Source organism: Paralichthys olivaceus, chromosome 1 (assembly GCF_024713975.1).
Source record: "Paralichthys olivaceus isolate ysfri-2021 chromosome 1, ASM2471397v2, whole genome shotgun sequence".
NCBI classification, from domain to species: Eukaryota; Metazoa; Chordata; class Actinopteri; order Pleuronectiformes; family Paralichthyidae; genus Paralichthys; species Paralichthys olivaceus.
The window spans coordinates 29,819,835-29,837,762 of record NC_091093.1 but is presented as its reverse complement, the minus strand read 5'-3'; the positions used below and the strand labels follow the sequence as shown (position 1 = coordinate 29,837,762).

The 17,928-nt window shown below is 44.8% G+C and overlaps 1 protein-coding gene across 6 annotated transcripts; it reads left to right on the top strand.

The window, feature by feature from the left end:
* Positions 1-5,558: 5,558 nt before the first annotated feature.
* LOC138411166 (NLR family CARD domain-containing protein 3-like) lies at positions 5,559-17,716 on the top strand. 6 transcript variants are annotated; one of them, XM_069530279.1, is made up of 8 exons: positions 5,559-6,615; positions 6,716-6,835; positions 7,262-7,479; positions 7,701-9,606; positions 9,844-10,017; positions 10,568-10,741; positions 11,644-11,817; positions 16,765-17,716. In XM_069530279.1, the coding sequence occupies exons 1-8, from the start codon at positions 6,488-6,490 to the stop codon at positions 16,790-16,792; spliced, it is 2,922 nt and encodes a 973-aa protein (XP_069386380.1). In that variant the 5' UTR covers positions 5,559-6,487; the 3' UTR covers positions 16,793-17,716. The 6 variants fall into 6 exon arrangements, with proteins under 6 accessions (XP_069386380.1, XP_069386388.1, XP_069386375.1 ...); XM_069530274.1 differs by having other exon boundaries at positions 5,565-6,615; positions 7,698-9,606; XM_069530269.1 differs by having other exon boundaries at positions 5,565-6,615; positions 7,247-7,536.
* The last annotated feature ends 212 nt before the right edge of the window (positions 17,717-17,928 follow it).

Genomic DNA, 17,928 nt, shown 5'->3' with positions numbered 1-17,928 from the left:
AGTGACAGGACGGAGCTGTCGCCGTTCCACGAGGAAGCAGGTGAGAGAAGGTGAGACGAGGACGAGTCAACATCTGTTTGCATTTTAAATAAGTCGTCTGAAGACAGACTGACTTCAAAAACCTGCCGTGTCCACAGAGACCATCAGTCTCTGTGGACTGAACAGTCACATTGTTATCAGTCTTCAAATGCAGCTTCTGAATTAAGACACAGCTACAGACAATCCAGAAGGACGATGTCTCGTCCACTTCCTCCAGGCATGAAGCTAAAATATCTCGGATACAAACGCGGCCATCTTGTGGTGATGATGTAATCTGCGGTCTGTGCAGTCGTAAACGTGGGGTGCAGCCGTGGTATCAAGGTCCCGCCCATACATGCTCCTGAGCTTTGAGCGTCAACTGTCAATCATGACGTCTCGGCCCGATTTTACATCATCAAATAACTGATCAGAAACATCGAACATAAGAACGACCTGAAATGACAGACACCATCTGGACAAACATTCATTCAACATGTACTTTTTGAAATTTTTTTCTGTTTGGTCCATGTCCCGTCTGCCAACATAGAGTTTTTTTTAATTCTGCAGACAGCCACCAGGGGGCATCAGGTCGTCCATCAGTTTGTACAGTGTGTGACCAGCACAGGTCGGAGGTTAAAGGTCGTGTTTACATCACGTGGGTCAAAGTTCACGTGTCCAGGGTTAGCTCCGCCTCTAATGCCTGCTGGGCCTCCACATATTGATGATCAATAGTTTGAAATGACTGAAAAAGTTTAACACGGTTGAATTTGGCTTCCGTGACCTGCTGAATAATTGATGTCATGTTGTTCATCCCGACGTCTCTCTGCAGAACCAGATTCGCTTGTTCTCCGACAGAAATTGAATCACGCTGGGACGGGATAACAAATGAAAAACCATCAGTGTGATAATAAAGAACAGACGATCACTGTCGGGCGGGAAAATAGATTCCATCTGTGTCGGAGGCACGTTTCATTGTAGCTCAGACGATGAGTGGCTCAGTTCACGGAACCAAATTCATCAATTAATCTGCATCCACCTCCGTCCACCCCCCCTCCCCCCCCCCCCCTTCTTCATATATTGTGTTCAGCTCTCGTTTTTTTCATCTCACCACTGAGTGGCACTTCTCCATTTTTAATCAATGGCTCCAGGACTAAATATAGCACCGAGCTTCTGTCAGTGAATTATTCCGTCAGTTTTCTGTCTTCGTGCTTTTGTTGGAAGTTGATTCTCATGTGAGGATCTAAATGAGAGACCGGGGGAAGAACAACTGTGTCATGTTTCCACCTCCTCTGTCTGCTTCACCATCACCGAGGTCGACTTCAGACAAACGCAGCGAATCTGGGACATTCAATCCCCCGGTCAGGTGGAAACACGCTGAACTGGATCTGTTCTGCTAATTAACACTGAATCAATCATCAGGCGGCGACTTAAAGTGAAACATAACGAGAGGTCGTTAATAAGATCAGGTGACTGAGCTGCGACTGAAATTAAAGGTGAATGAAGTGAAGATTCAAACCGACGAATTTACCAACTGGAGCGACAAACTGAACAAAGGTCACTGTTTGACATGTGTGTGTGTGCGATTCGTCCTCCTCAGCTCTGGAATCATTCACAGGTTGAACCAGCTTCTTTATTCTGTCTCTACATTAAACTGTACGTGTTCAGTTTCTGTTAATGCTGATCCGGATGTCTGCTGCTATTTCCCCAAAATCCTCAAGGGAAATTAAAGTTATCTCTCTTTTTTTTTCCATTGAAGGAAACTTTTCTGATATTCAGATATTCTTATTTAGTGCAATTACTTAAAAATGTTCAGAAAACACATGACTTTCCTGAAACTGTCCATCGCTGCAGCTCCTCTTTTCAGCCTCTGCCTCAAACACTTGGTTTTAGCTCCTGTCTCTTTAAGGCCCCTCCTGGTTGAGCCCAGTCAGCTCTGATTGGCCAGCTGGACCCACTCTGGTGTGATTGGTCAACCGCTCCCAGTTTGAGTAGAGAGAGAGAGGTGCGGGGCCACCCCACATGAGGGGGGGGGGGGGCAACACGATGCCACTGACATTACATCTATGAACCAAGTTAGCAGATGGGACACGGACCAAACAAAAACTAACTACATGTTAAATACAATTTTGTCAAAGATGGTTTCTGTTATTTCAGATAGTTCTTGTCACACTGATGATTTCTGAGAAGTTCGGTTTTAACTGATTGTTTGATCATATACAAACGGACCGAGACGTCCCGATTGACAGCTGAGACGGCTGGGGACAGAGACAACACAGAGACAACACAGAGGAAATATAGGACTAGTCTCCGTCCACACTGACATGTTGTCATTTTAATAGACCGAGGCGTCATGATTGACAGCTGAGACCGACTCGCGATTCGTAGAAAGCACAACTGAGCGGGATCTCGATACCACAGCTCGTCTCCACCTTCACAACTCCGCAGACCACAAGATGGCTGCGTTCGCATCCAGGTTATTTTAGCAGATTTGGAAAAAAGGGAATGGAGATGTGCCATCTTTTTTTTTTTTTTACACTCTTTGGTTTTATCATCCAACCCCAGTAAGACAGGGATTCTTAAAAAAAACGTTGGTATATTCCTTTAACATAAAGTGTGTTCATGGTTTAAGAAGTGAAACAAGCAAATATGTTTTCTGGTTCAATCTCAGACACACACACACACACAAAGACACACACACACACACAAACTCTTCTGAGTTCTGCATGTCTGTATGTGGAACAGCCCTGCAGCAGCCCCCCCCCCCCCCTCTACGCTGGCACATATTACATGTGTGTAATATCAGACGTGCTGAAGCCGCCAGCTCACAGCAGGGTTTCACCCCCCCCCCCCCCCCCCCCCCGAACTCTCCAGGCTTCTTAGCAACAACTTATGAATTATTAGTCATCCTCTCTGCATGTAGGCCACATATGTTCCAGATATGTGTCACCACACAGGCTGTACACATGCACATGTTACAAAGTGTTGTCAGGAATTCTCTGTCCAGTGTCTAAAGGTACACACATACTGTTTATACTTCCTCTCAGAAACTGCTACTCCTCCATCGATTATTCATCACGTAAGATTTTCTCTAACACACACAGTTTCTAACAGGTTTTTATTTATAAAACGTCTGAATCAGCTCCTGTGTGCATCTGGAGACAAACCATCACTGGGTGACACGCGCTGATTGTATGGAGCAGATACTTCTATGATTTAAGTGTTTTTCTGATGTTTTATTAGACACAATAAGTTAAAAAGTGTAAATCACACAGAATCTCTCTATCTCGTTTCAGATAACTCCGGCACCGGGACTGCAGGACCACAACGACTACCATCACCATTGTTAGCATTAATTAAAATAACTCAGTAATTCATTAATATATCTAATCCTGTTGTAGATCACTACATCGTTATTGTTATAGTCGGTCGAGGCAGATGACCGCCCACACTGAGCCTGGTTCTGCCAGAGGTGTCTCCCTGTTAATGAGGGAGTTTTTCCTCCACAGTCGCCTGTGCTTGCTCATTGTGGGAACTGTTGGGTTTCTCTATGTTAATATTGTTTTAAGGTCTTGACCTTTAAATGTAAAGTGCCTTGAGATAATGTAAATTATGAATTGATGCTATATAAATAAAATTGAATTGAATTGAATTGAAGAATCTAACTGTGTTTGTGTTCATATTTGATATTTTTGATGCGAATCACATTAATCGAGGGTTCAGGGTAACTTCTGTTCCCATGTCACATCTGCTCAAAGAATAATCTGAAATCACATTGCTTTACTTCTACACAGATTCAAACACTGCTGCTATAGTGCTCTATATTAATACAGACCATTTACGCCAAACGTCTGTGGTAAAAGCTCTTTTCCTTAATGGTGGCCAACAAAGGGTGGATTTGATTGGGTCTGGTTTCAATGTCGGGCCCCACGGGTCATTTTTAATTGGGGCCCCTTAAAAAGCTCCTGGATTTAAGACTAACAGGTAGGTTTAACAAAATAAACAACGCACACATATTTTACCTATAACAACATTAACAATACATGATCAACCCCAACCCCGATAATCATCAGGGATCAATCCCTATTGTCCCCGAGGGGCAATTTGTTGTACAGCAGAACAGCAAATTGAATTGTCCTTTTTAGTTGTGTGTTGAATAATGGTCTCTCTCTCTCTCTCTCTCTCTCTCTCACGATGTCACCGTGTTAAAAAGCAGAAGATGCAGAGTTGTCATGGAAACCTGAAGAAAGTGTTTTCACACAGTTTGTTTTTTTTGTTTTTTTTTACAGTTGTTTAGTTTCCAGATGTTTAAACTGCTTCAGTTCTTCTGAATTACAGATTCCATCATTGTGAAGTGTGAGGGCCTTCACGTTCTCAGCTGACTTCAGGTCAAACCCTGAGGCCACAGCACCAAATGTAAATTCATCAGTGGATCCAAACGTTAACGGCAGAGATAAAGAACCAAACCACAACTCTTCCTATTTTTTGCCAGAATTGTTTGGAAACAGATAACGTGTAATAGGTGACACGAGCCTTCAGCTTCACTATGTTATCAAACAGCAAATAATGTTGTCAAGATAAACTCTGGTCCCAATCACCACCTCTGACTCTGCTACATTAGCTAACTTAGTTTGCAAAGCTAATAATCTGTTGCTAACTTAAGCTAAACCTTGGTCCTGGTCATCAGCTCTGAATAAGATAATCTTTATTGACTGAGAGTTTGTCCAGTGTGTGTGAGGCCCCCCCCTCACTCACAGTGACTCACACATTGAGATAAGATGAGAGGAGCAGAGTCCGTTCACTTTAGCTTCTGTTTCCTCCTCCACTCTGAGCTGCTCTCACTGTCACTAATAAACTCTCATCACTAGTGATCAGGACCTGATCAGTTCATGAAGTGACTCAGTGTCTGTTTGAGTCCAGAGTTTATGAGGCTCATTTAAACATCATGAAAAATGACCAGTCAACATTTTACAGCTCAGTAACATGAGACGCTCACAGTCAGGACTCAGTGTGAAAGTGAAGATCTGGATTCATGATCCTACATCAATTATTAACTAAATATATGATCCAATAAAACATGAACTGTGAACATGAACCAGTTCATCTTCATGGAACTGTACTTTGAACTGCTTCAACACAGAGGAGGAGCAGGAGAGCAGGAGAGTGTCAGACTCCATTTTCACTTGGAGGAGCAGGAGAAGAAAAGTGAGCAGGTGAGTGTTCACACAACTTTCTGAAAGTTTTACTGTCACACTCTCTCACCTGCTGTTAACATCCATCTGCTGATCACACGGCTCCAAGTTTGTCAGTTCACACCTGGTGACAGACGTAGTTTCCATGTGATGGGATCACCAGAGACAGATGTGAACAGCAGGTGTGGAACAAAGTGTCTTCAAATGACTCATTAGCAGAGTTAACTCACAATTTGACTTTTTATCTTCATCACATCTGTTAATCAAGTGTTTAATACAGAATCATACATTACAGCAGTGTTTACTAACCTGTCGATCCCTGTAAAGATCTGGACTCTGAGGTGTGAGAGACATCGACCTGCAGACACAGGTACATAGATATATATACATAGATATATCTGTATAATTATATTATATATTCAGCTATACTGAATTTACGGCACTTCTCCGGCAAAGGCGAAGCTGCTGCGGCTACAGGGATATCATGAACTGAAAGAGAAGCTCTTCACAGACAAATACATAATGAGATTATGCCAAAACTTTGAATAAATACATTTGTGTGTGTGTCCGCAGACCGCTGTGTGAGTAACGTGTCGCGGATCATCAAATACGTTCAATACTAAACGAAATATTCAGCCTGCATTGGTCGATGAATGTGGGTGATTCTTATTGTATCTAAACAAATTATGAAGAGCTTCTCTTTAGGTTCATGAAATCCCTGCTGAGCACAGTGCCATTACTGGGTGTGTCGGGCTCTCCTGTGAGGTTGGAGACATGCCGAGGCCTGATAACAGCTGCCTGATGTAGTAGATCTGCCACGATTAAAAACGGAGCGAACTTCCTTGTCAGAAGAACGGCATTGGGCGGGGCTATCGGGGGATTTTGGCCTGTACACGCATTCGCCAGTGTGTTACTGATGAACTCATAGTTTAATATTGCTGCAACGAGGTTGTGAGCGGACTAAGTCATTGTCACTCACTTTTAGCTATAGCATCCACACGTTACACAAGATGGCCGCAGGCACTGCGGTGAAGTCTGACGTCAGTCAAGTTTCATTTCATACATTCAAAGGTTTAATTTCCTGAACGGCATGCCATCATATACATATACACACACACACTCATTAAACCTACAACTGTCTCAGGTTACCATGACAACAGGGAGACAGTGTAGGAGGTTAACTTTGTTATATTTGAAGAAAAAGTGAATTTACGTACCTGTCTTCATTGTGTGTGTTTGAGATCACAGTCAGTGTCAGTGTCTTTCATCTCAGACTGAAGATGAGTGGTTATGAGAAGGAAGAGGACAGAGCAGAGTCTCCAGAGTTCAGCTGTGTGTTTCTGAAGAGTGACCGGTCCATGAAACGTCCTCCAGACTTCAGTAATGAACCTGGACCCTCACACACAAAGTAAGAGACCTGCTACAAACATGTGAACCTCCAAACTGAATCCTCAGAGAATGAATCAGTGAATGATGAGTTCTGAATAAAAACATGTTTGTGTTTGCAGAGGTGAGGACCACAGACTGAGAGCAGAGTCTCCAGAGTTCAGCTGTGTGTCTCTGAAGAGTAACTGGTCCAAAGATTATCCTCCAGACTTCAGTAATGAACCTGGACCCTCACACACAAAGTAAGAGACTGTTTCTACTGTGAACTGATCTGAAGAGGATGTAGTTTCCTCTAGTGTGGCCCCTGCATTAGGACACAGCTTCATTGAAATTGGTGACTAATCTCTCAGAATCCCTCAAAGAGCTCAGACCTCCACCAAGGCCCAACACGCTCCTGATGAAACCACTTTGAAATTCACTACATACTCATTTTTATTTGGATCTGCACCAAATTTCACTCACTCATAAACATCAGTCCTCTGAACATCTGGTTCACAGAACACATCCTTCACCAAGTTTACTGGTGATCTGTTCAGTGGTTTTTATAATCCCACTAACGAACAAACCAACCAACACACAAACATACAGGGTGGAAACAAAACCTCCTTGACAGAAGTGATGACGACCTGTGACTGTGACATTTGACTTATCAGGACATGTCTTCACAGAGAGAGGAGGAGGAGGAGTCATGTTTCTGAGGAGGAGCAGTCGTCCCGCTGTGCTTCGTGTCAGGACGTCCTGAAGGATCCAGTCTCCACCAGCTGTGGACACTGGTTCTGCAGACAGTGCATCACCTCATACTGGGACCAGTCTGGTTCTTCAGGAGACTCCTCCTGTCCCCAGTGTGGACAAAGATCCAGAAGAGGAGCTGGAGCTCAGACAGCCGGTCAGAGCAGCACTGTACATGTGTCTGCTGATGTCTTCACTTCTGACAACAGCACATGTTGGATTTTGTTCCTTCATACAGCATCAACATTTCACTTGGTTATAAAAGCACAAAGTTCAAAAGCTTTGATTTTCTCTAGTTTTTCTGTATCTGATGAAAACAATCAGCAGATTCTCAGATTCTCTGTCTTTAGTCTCACATTGTTTCTTGTCTTTCAGCAGATCGGGGTCTGCAGGAGGTTTTAGACCAACATAAGATCAGTCTGAGGAGGAGATGTGAACATGTGACTGAAGGAACTGAGGAAACAGGAAGTAGAACCCTCCTCAACAACATCTACACTGAGCTCTATATCACAGAGGGACAGAGTGAAGAGGTTAATACTGAACATGAGGTGAGGCAGCTTGAGACGGCTTCCAAGATGAAGAGCCTCCACGACACTCCCATCAAGTGCCACGACATCTTTAAAGCCTTCACTGACCAGCAGAGCAGCATCAAAGTCGTCCTGACCTGCGGCGTCGCTGGCGTTGGAAAAACCTTCTCGGTGCAGAAGTTCACTCTGGACTGGGCAGAGGGTTTAGAAAACCAAGATGTGGGTCTGCTGGTTGTGCTTTCGTTCAGGGAGCTGAACCTGGTGAAAGACGAGCAGCACAGTCTTCTCACGCTGCTCCGTGTTTTCCATCCAACATTACAGAAGCTCACGGCAGAAACGCTCGCTGTCTGTAAACCTGTGATCATCTTTGACGGCCTGGATGAAAGCAGACTTTCTCTGGACTTCAACAGCAGGGAGGTCATGTCGGAGGTCACACAGAAGTCATCAGTCAACGTGCTGCTGACAAACCTCATCCAGGGGAATCTGCTTCCCTCGGCTCTCGTCTGGATAACCTCCAGACCTGCGGCGGCCAATCAGATCCCTCCTACATGTGTTGACAGGGTGACAGAAGTACGAGGCTTCACTGACGCCCAGAAGGAGGAGTACTTCAGGAGGAGAATCAGTGATAAGCAGCTGAGCAGCAGAATCATCTCACACATCAAGACGTCCAGGAGCCTCCACATCATGTGTCAAATCCCAGTCTTCTGCTGGATCAGTGCTACAGTTCTGGAGCACATGATGACCACAGACCAGAGAGGAGAGCTGCCCAAGACCCTGACGGACCTGTACTCACACTTCCTGCTGGTTCAGACAAAGAGGAAGAACAACAAGTACGGTGGAGGACATGAGACGAGTCCACAGCAGCTGACGGAGGCTGACAGGGACGTTCTTCTGAAGCTGGGGAGGCTGGCACTTAAACATCTGAAGAAAGGAAACATCATGTTCTACCAAGAAGACCTGGAGCAGTGTGGTCTTAATGTCACAGAGGCCTCGGTGTACTCAGGAGTTTGTACTGAGATCTTCAGAAGAGAGTGTGTGATCTTCCAGAAATCAGTCTACTGCTTTGTTCATCTGAGTGTTCAGGAGTTTCTGGCTGCAGTCTACATGTTCCACTGTTACACCAAGAGGAACAGAGAAGAACTCAACGACTTCTTGGGAACATATGGGAAAAGATGGGGTACCTTCTCCCTGGATGACCTCCTGAAGAGAACCATGGAGAAATCCCTCACCAGTAAAAATGGTCATCTGGATCTGTTTGTTCGCTTCCTTCACGGCCTCAGTCTGGAGTCCAACCAGAGAGTCTTAGGAGGCCTGCTGGGTCGGACAGAGAACAATCCAAACATCATCCAGAGAGTCTTAGGAGGCCTGCTTGGTCGGACAGAGAACAATCCAAACATCATCCAGAGAGTCTTAGGATGCCTGCTTGGTCGGACAGAGAACAATCCAAAGATCATCCAGAGAATCATCAACAACCTGAAGAAGATGGAGAGTGATGACATTTCTCCTGACAGAAGCATCAACATCTTCCACTGTCTGACTGAGATGAACGACCACTCAGTACATCAGCAGATGCAACAGTTCCTGACGTCAGAGAACAAATCAAAGGAGAAACTCTCTGAGATCCACTGCTCAGCTCTGGCCTACATGCTGCAGATGTCAGAGGAGGTTCTGGATGACTTGGACCTGGAGAAGTTCAACACATCATACCAGGGTCGACTGAGACTGATCCCAGCTGTGAGGAACTGCAGGAAGGCTCTGTGAGTCCAGACATGATCAATAACATGTTGAATCAGTGAACACATCCTCTGCCACTTTGTTAGTCTGAATGAACGCTTGTACCAGATCTGAAAGGATTCTCTTGAGGTGTTTTTAAGATAAAATGTCATGAGGCAAAAAGAGGATTTACCAGGATGAGGGTCACATGATCACGTGTTGTATGAATGTTGTGTTTTCTGATTTTATTCTCACAGATTTGATATTTTCTTTAATTACAGACTCGTTGGTTGTGGACTCTCAGAGACTCACTGTGAAGTCGTGGCTTCAGCTCTGAAGTCAGACCCCTCACATCTGAGAGAACTGGTTCTGAGTAGAAACATCCTGAAGGACTCAGGAGTGAAGCTGCTGTGTGCTGGACTGGAGAGTCCAAACTGTCGACTGGAGACTCTGAGGTCAGGTCCTTAAATCCTTGAATGTTCACTTTTCCAACGTTCCTTCTTATTTGGTCATTATCTATTTAAATTGAATTGTCTCAGTTCTGCTCTGCTCACTGTCCCTCAGTCATCTGTCCCTCACCCAGCCTGTCAGTCACGTCCACCTCATCAGCCCAACTCCATTCACCTGCACACACCTGCTCCTGATCACTAGTGTCAGTGAATAACATGTGGACTGAGGCCGAGCACTTGTCCTCCTCAGGTTCTCAACAATAAGACACGTTCTTATTGAAGCACGTTGGACAGTTGATGAGTATAGAACCAAAAAGGAAGTGACTGTCAGGAGCCATCTCTACTTTAAACAGTGTTTAATGACACAAACCTACTCAGTGACCAAACACACAGAGAAGGTGATGAATGAAACAATGGTCCAACATGTCTGATGTGATATTTATCTTCAGGTCACAGACTGGACTGAGGTCAGCAGCATGTTGAGAGTCTGTGTTGACATGATGACGATCCACAATAACAGGAGGACACATTCAAATATTCACATTTCTTTATTCAGGTTGTATCACTGCAGTCTGTCAGAGATCAGCTGTTCTTCTCTGGCTTCAGCTCTGAGGTCAAACCCCTCTCATCTGAGAGAACTGGATCTGAGTAACAACGAGCTGCAGGACTCAGGAGTGAAGGAGCTGTGTGGTTTTCTACAGAGTCCAACCTGTCCACTGGAGACTCTGAGGTCAGACATCTTGTTTTGATGTGAAAGGTTCAGTGTGTAGAATATACTGACATCTAGTGGTGAAGTGACATATTACAAACAAATGAACCTCGAGGACACGAGGACTTTCAAGCTGTTTTCAGTCTTGAACTCTGTAAAATAGTGTCTGGACATTTTCTGGAGTTTGTCTTTCACATATGAAGAACGGGAGGAGCAGCAGGAGGTGGGACATGACGTCTAAACTCTGCTGTGGAAAGATCAGTGTTGTTGTCTACAGCTCATCCACACCGGCGTCGGCCCTTATCACCAAAACATCTGGAATCTCCTTGTCTTTCCAAGTTGATGTCTTCGTCTTCTATGTGTCTCTTCTTCTTCATCATGAGATATTTTCATTCCTCCAGTCTCATATCTGTCATGTGTTTTGTGTTCATCATCAACACGTCCACTCGCTCTCTGTGAATCCTCAGGACATTTACTCGCTCTATTCTCACATGGACTCACTCAGAAACTTTACTCAGAGGAAAAGTTCCAGAAAATGTCCAGAATAACTTGACGCAGCCTTAGATCCTCAGGTGGATCCTGCTGTTCCAAAGTCCAGGTTGAAAACTAAACCGTGACCGTGCTTTTCCCATCAGGGCCCCTCGGCTTTGGAACGGCCCACCTGAGGAGATAAGTCAGTGACGTCTTTTCAATCACTTCTTAAAACCCATTTTTATAGACTTGCTTTGATGTTATGTGGTTTAAAAAATAATAATTTTCACCTTTGATGTACTTGTTCTTTTATCTCTATTGTCATATTACGGCTTTTATGTTTTCACGTTTTTATTTACTTTTCTTGATTTGCTGTCAAAGCACTTTGTAAACTCTGTTTTTAAAAAAAATTACTTTATAAATACAGTTTATTATTGTTATTCTTTATTCAGGTTGGAGGGCTGCAGACTGTCAGAGATCAGCTGTTCTTCTCTGGCTTCAGCTCTGAGGTCAAACCCCTCTCATCTGAGAGAACTGCATCTGAGATACAACAACCTGCAGAACTCAGGAGTGAAGGAGCTGCTTGATCTAAAGCTGAGTTCAGACTGTCGACTGGAGACTCTGAGGTCAGTAGATGGTTGGAGTCAGTCCACGCTGCTTTCATCAGTATTTTACTAAACACAGTCAGTATCACAGTACAGATCCAGGGTCTGTACTATGAAGCAGGATTTGTGGTTATCAGGTTAACTTCAGGTTTAGTTTTTTCAGTCCTACGAAGCTCGTTCACTTCTTATCGGGTTAAATCACCATGGTAACTGATGATGAACGGCTAACATGCTCCGAAGCAGGTTAAGTTGGAGATCAACCCGTATAAAAGCTCCGCCCACTGACCAGCGTGACTCTCCACTGTTGTGTGGTGCACACTCTCCTTAAAGGGACGGAGAAGAGAAGTTTAAACCAACGTCTGGTTGGTTCAGTTGATCTCAGCCACTAACACACCCAGTACATCTCAATCTCTCCAGACTCATCCTGTCACCAAAATACCAGATGCTCTCAGTCAGGTCCCTGAAAATAGCTCCATGTGTTTTTATTGAGTAGTGTCGTCAGAGGTTTGCACCACAGTGTGTCCTCAGAGACAGAGTGTGTCCTCAGAGACAATGTGTGTCCTGTTACTGCCTGGCTCAAGGCCAGCAACAAAAAGGGAGGCCACACACAGAGCTGCTAAGACAGGGGCAGAACACAACAAAGACTTCACAGACTCATAAGCTTCTTGACAGTGAAGGGACCATTCAAACTTAACCTTTGGGCTAAGAAGAGAAGTAAGCGGAGAAACCACTGTGGAGAAATTTTTACAAAACCCACAGTAGTAGCCCACCATACCCAAGAAAGTAGAATGTTCTTCTTTGGGCGATGGCACAGGAAACTGCTAATACCTTGGCCCTTAATGACCGTACCTGCCCTTGGGCAACTACTTTGCCCAGATAGGTGACTGTCGCCTTGACAAACTCACATTTCGCCGGTTGATGGTGAGAGATGCCCTGGCCAGACGGTCAAACAGGGCCCTGATGCACTGAAGATGATCTTCTCAAGAGTCACTGTATTCACAACATCATCCAGGTACACAGCACACCAAACCAGACACAACCTTGTTCATGAGTCGCTGGAAGGTGGCAGGAGCATTTCGTAAGCTGAATGGAATCACGATGTAAGAATACAAGCCACTGGGTGTGATAAATGCTGCTATCTCTCTAGCTCGAGGAGTCAAAGGCACCTGCCAGTAACCTTTAAGTAAGTTAAATTTACGAACAAACTTAGCAGAGCCAACCTGATCCACACAATCCTCCATACTTGGGATTGGGAAAGAATCAGGTTTGGTTACTTTGTTCACTGTCCTCAAATCAGTAGAAGGTCTAAGTGTACCATCTGACTTTTTCACTATCAAGCATTGGGAAGACCAGCTGGACGCACAAGGCTCAGCAATGTTGTTTTCTAACATATAACTGACCTTTACCTCTAACTGCTCACGCTTGTCTGGAGACATATGGTAAAAACGTTGTCTGACTGGCTGGGCCTCTCCGACGTCAATGTCGTGTTCAATATGATTAGTACGAGATGGAGTATTTCTAAACAGGCAGGGATAAACTTTAATCAGATTCACCAACTCTGTTAGCTTCAGGTAAATGCTTCATGTTTTCTGGGGCCTCTTTCGCTTGCCAGTCACTGTTAAGGGATGCCAAAGGGCCTTGAACAGTGTGACCAAAAACCAGGTCATTGGGACTGAAACTCAGGCTCTCTTGGTACACCTCACTGGTAGCTAACATCAGCCAGGGTAATTCCTCCTCCCAGGAACTTCAAGGTTTTATGGAACCTCTCAAGAGCTCCCTGGCTCTGAGCATGGTAGGCGCTAGACTGTGAATGTTTGATATTTAGCTGTTTTAACACTTCTGCAAACAACTTCGACAAGAAATTAGACCCTTGGTCAGACTGGACAACCTTTGGGATTCCAAAAATAGACATGAACTTTGTCAGTGCTTTCACAGCCGACCTGGTGGTGATGTTCCTAAGGGGATAGGCAGCAGGATAACGTGTAGCCTGACACACGACCGTAAGCAAAAAGTTAGTAGCAGCTTTGGAACGTGGCAAAGGACCAACACAATCAATAATCAGATGCTCAAAAGGATGTTCAGCAACTGGAATGGCATGCAGAGGCGGCGTTGGTAGCACTACAAGAGGATATTTGGGAGACTTAAAATCTTCTACCCGAGAAATTGGTTTGTGTCCACCACTGCAGGGGCAACAGGCCACACACGATCACCAGCCAGGTCATTCCCTAAGATGACCTGTACTCCCCCCACAGGCAAAGAAGGGTGCACTCCCATGGTCATGTCAACTTGCACCAGATCTGAAAATAGGGTCAGTTTATGCTGAGGAGCTGAAAAATACAGTCAAACCCATTCCCCAAACATCAACAGTGAAACTGGTGTCTGTCTCCAAAGAGAAAGGCAACACGGAGTCCTCAATAAATGTGTCCAGTGCCGCTGAATCTCTCAGTATCTTTACAAGTACTTTCCTATCGCTCCTGACCAGTGAAACATAACCATCTGACACAAATGCAGCTTAATCAGGATCAATCTCATCATTAGTTGAAGATTTTGCCTGTTCTTGCTCCACCACAGGAAACTCAAACACCAACTCTGAGGAAGAGGGTTTTGTGTGTGCTCGCACAGCAGCAACGGCATGGCCTCTTTCTTCTGCACGCAAAGACGCCGCAGTCCCAGAGGGTTTTGCAAAAACATATCCTGGCTTTAATCTTTTCCAGTTTTCCCCATAAACTGCGATCTATTTTAGCGGAAAACTTACCCATCCCTTCTGACAAAGACCTGCAGGGGAAAACCCCCACAATGCTCTCCCTGCAGCCAGAGTCACCACGACCACGGCTCTCACCCAAAAAAAACTTTATGGGTCAAGACAAACTCATCAGCCAGTTTGGCAGCATCTGAAACCTTGCTTACCTTTTGTTCATTTAAATAAGTTACAACCCGATCAGGCAGAGTATTTTTAAACTGCTCAAGCTAAATCAGTTCCTCCAAGGTCTCTACCTCAGAAGCAACACACCTGCGGCCGAAATGAGTGGCTAAATCACGAGCAAATTCAGTGTGTGACTGTTTCTCTTTCCTGAGTGTCCTGAATCACTGTCGATAAGCTTCGGGTACCAACTCATATGCCTTAAGCACAGCAGCTTTAACCAACTGATAGCTGCCACTATCCCTAGCACTCAAGATGGAGAAAGCCTCCTGAGCCTTGCCAGTGAGCACACATTGAAGTAGCAGTGTCTGCTCAGCATCAGACCAATTACACACTTCCGCTAAACACTCAAACAACACAAAGAAAATGTCAGGGTCCCATTCATTAAACTTTGGAACTAACCGTAAACTGACAGCAACATCAAATGACAGAGTGAGAGGAACACGTGCAATTGACTCTTCAACCTTTGGCTCAGCCTGAAGCTTGCCTTCACTTCACTTAAGATCCAACCTATAATTTCTGTTCCTCAAATGTCAAGCCAGTCCCAAGCCCAGTCAAAACAGGAGCCAACACTTTACCTGGCCCACTAACCTTAGCAGAAGCTACATCAGACAAACTAGCTACTTCTCCCGGAGAACTTGCACACTCTATCGAAGACAAAATATTCAGCTCCATCAATTGGGCATTTAACGTTGCCACCAACTCGTTTTCATTTAGCTTCCTAGAAACCTCAACACTGTAATAGTCAGCCACACGATCTGATCTCTCTTATAAGAATAGAGCAAATCCTCACATGGAGACTGAACAAAATCTTCAATTGAAGCCATTTTTACAGTTTCACCACCTAGGGGCGCTTTTTCCAGCACTGACACTCCATACAACACACCACAGATAGGCCACAACTACGAACAGTGAAAGTTTTCCATCACTATGCAACAGGATTAACGGCTGCTTAAAATATGGAAGCCCAGCTCTCTGGCTAACTGCCTAACCAGAACCAGCTGACTCACTAAACACTAGACTTCATGCAGGTTTGTGGCAGGATGGATTAAGCACAAAGCCCAGCGACCCGATTAACTTACAGCACGCTGAAAATCAACTGGACAGTCCTGGAAGTGCACCCGAGCACTGCCCTAACCACTTACTGCACAAAAACAACAAACTAAAACAAAAAAAGATCAATGGAGACAGACAGTGCCCCACATTGCTTATACTTAGCAAGAATAAGGGTTCCAAATTACTTACCAGCCCTCAAACCCTTCCTGGCAGTTCAGGAAAACATATTTCAACATTTACAGGCCAAAATCTATGGAGCAACATGCTTACTGGAATACAAATAGTCAAGCAACAAAGTCCCTATGAATACCAGAGCAACCCAAAATCTGTGTGAACACTCCCTTCAACAAAACTTTACATTTACCAGATTCCCAGCACTGAAGTGTCCTTGACAAGCCCCCATTTGTTACCGCCTGGCTCAAGGCCGGCAACAAAAAGGGAGGCCACACACAGATATAACAAGCAGAAAATAGTTTACAAGCAAGAAAAGTAACTATTGGATGGGCTGTGTAAGTAGGAAGGTCTTCAGTCATGTTAGGAGTGTGTGGATGGGTGAAAACATGGTGTAGTGTGTGTTGAAAGCTGCAAACAAACCAAACAAAGGACATGTGGCTGCAGCAGGCCCAGCTGAGAGAGACCCATGATTGCAAAGGGTCCTTTATCAATTCTGCCGGCCCTACCCAAAAGGGCAGGTACCTGCAGGCACTCCCTCCTGGCTCCGCCTACCAGCCAACTCCCAGCAACTGCAAGAGAGCAGAATGAGACAGGCAGGCATACTGGAAAGGGTCATCACAGTCCTCAGAGTCAGAGTGTGTCCTCAGAGACAGTGTGTGTCCTCAGAGAGTCCTCAATTTGTTCTCTCACTTCATCAGTGAAGAACTGATCAGTTGGCTCTTTGTCACAGCTCTGAGATCAGTGTGACTGAAGCCTGTACCTCAGAGAAGCTGATGAAGTGAGTCTCTGTCAACACTGATGTCTTCTTCTCTCAACAGATGGAGGAAGAAATCTTCATATAGGTGAGTGTGAAGAGGACAGTGTGAAGAGGACAGTGTGTGTGGACGGAGGCTGAGCTGTGTCCTGATGATCCAGAGGCTGAAGCAGCAGCAGCTTGTGTGTAGAGCGGCTCTGACTGGGCCTTGTTGCTGGGAGGCAGAGTGGAGACAGAGCTCCAGAGGAATCAGAGGAGGTGAGCTGCTCTGAGATCAGCTGTCACACAGTGTCCAGTCCACCGTCCTCACTGCGTCCAGGACATGATGTCATCACTTGGAACTGTCGTATGTCAACATGTTGTGTAAACTCCGACAGGACGTTCTAATGTTTTATCAATGATTATTGATTATTCTGAGTATGATCTTATTCAGGTTAAATTGATCAGAACACACAGTTTATACGTCAGTGTCTTCTTCAGATTATTGTCTTAATCTGGTTGATACCAGATTATTGTATCCATGGAAACGTCAAGCAGTGATGGGTTGGTGAGTGACATGTCGTTCGTCACGTCTCACAACAACAACACGGCAAGAATTTGTGATTCTATAATCAGCTGCTCAGACACATGGAGGAGGCGGGGTTTATGACCTATACTGCAGCCCGCCACCAGGGGGGTGATCCAGATTATTTAGCTTCACTTTTGAGAGCCATCATTCTTGAATGACGTCAGATGAGATCTTCCCTGTAAAGTCGCAGCTGATGGATCTGACCTGAGTTTGAGTTTCTAACTTTTGATGTTTCACTGTTTAATGGTAGAAGGTCGAAAATCTCAGCTTCAATTCTTCATTTAATTCAACTGCTGCAGGAAAACCACGAAATCCAGTTTGATCATCACGAAAACGTTTTTTTCAAACCTCAGATTTTTTTATTCACTTGTAAAATCTTGCGGCTGTTTTGTTTCAATGAATCATTTTATTATTTTTACATGAAATAAAACTTTTCCACTTCACTCAAGTTAAAATTCTCTGCCGGTCAGTTTGTCTCTGGTCCACAGCTGCTCAATGATCAGAAGGTTGGTTTGTACCGAGCTGGAGATTCTGTGTCCTCCTCCACTCTGCTCTCACTTTAACTAAAACACTCACCACCAGGGGGCATCATTCAAGGTGAAGACCGTGGTGACGGTGTGAGTGAGGTGGAAACAGATCTGAAAGGTGGGAAACTGAAGG

Bases quoted from the DNA above. Each gene is read 5' to 3' on its own strand.
- LOC138411166 (XM_069530269.1), top strand. From the start codon at position 6,488: ATGAGTGGTTATGAGAAGGAAGAGGACAGAGCAGAGTCTCCAGAGTTC. The intron at 10,018-10,567 runs GTCAGGTCCTTA...TTCTTTATTCAG, and splicing joins TGTCGACTGGAGACTCTGAG to GTTGTATCACTGCAGTCTGT. The intron at 10,742-11,643 runs GTCAGACATCTT...TTCTTTATTCAG, and splicing joins TGTCCACTGGAGACTCTGAG to GTTGGAGGGCTGCAGACTGT.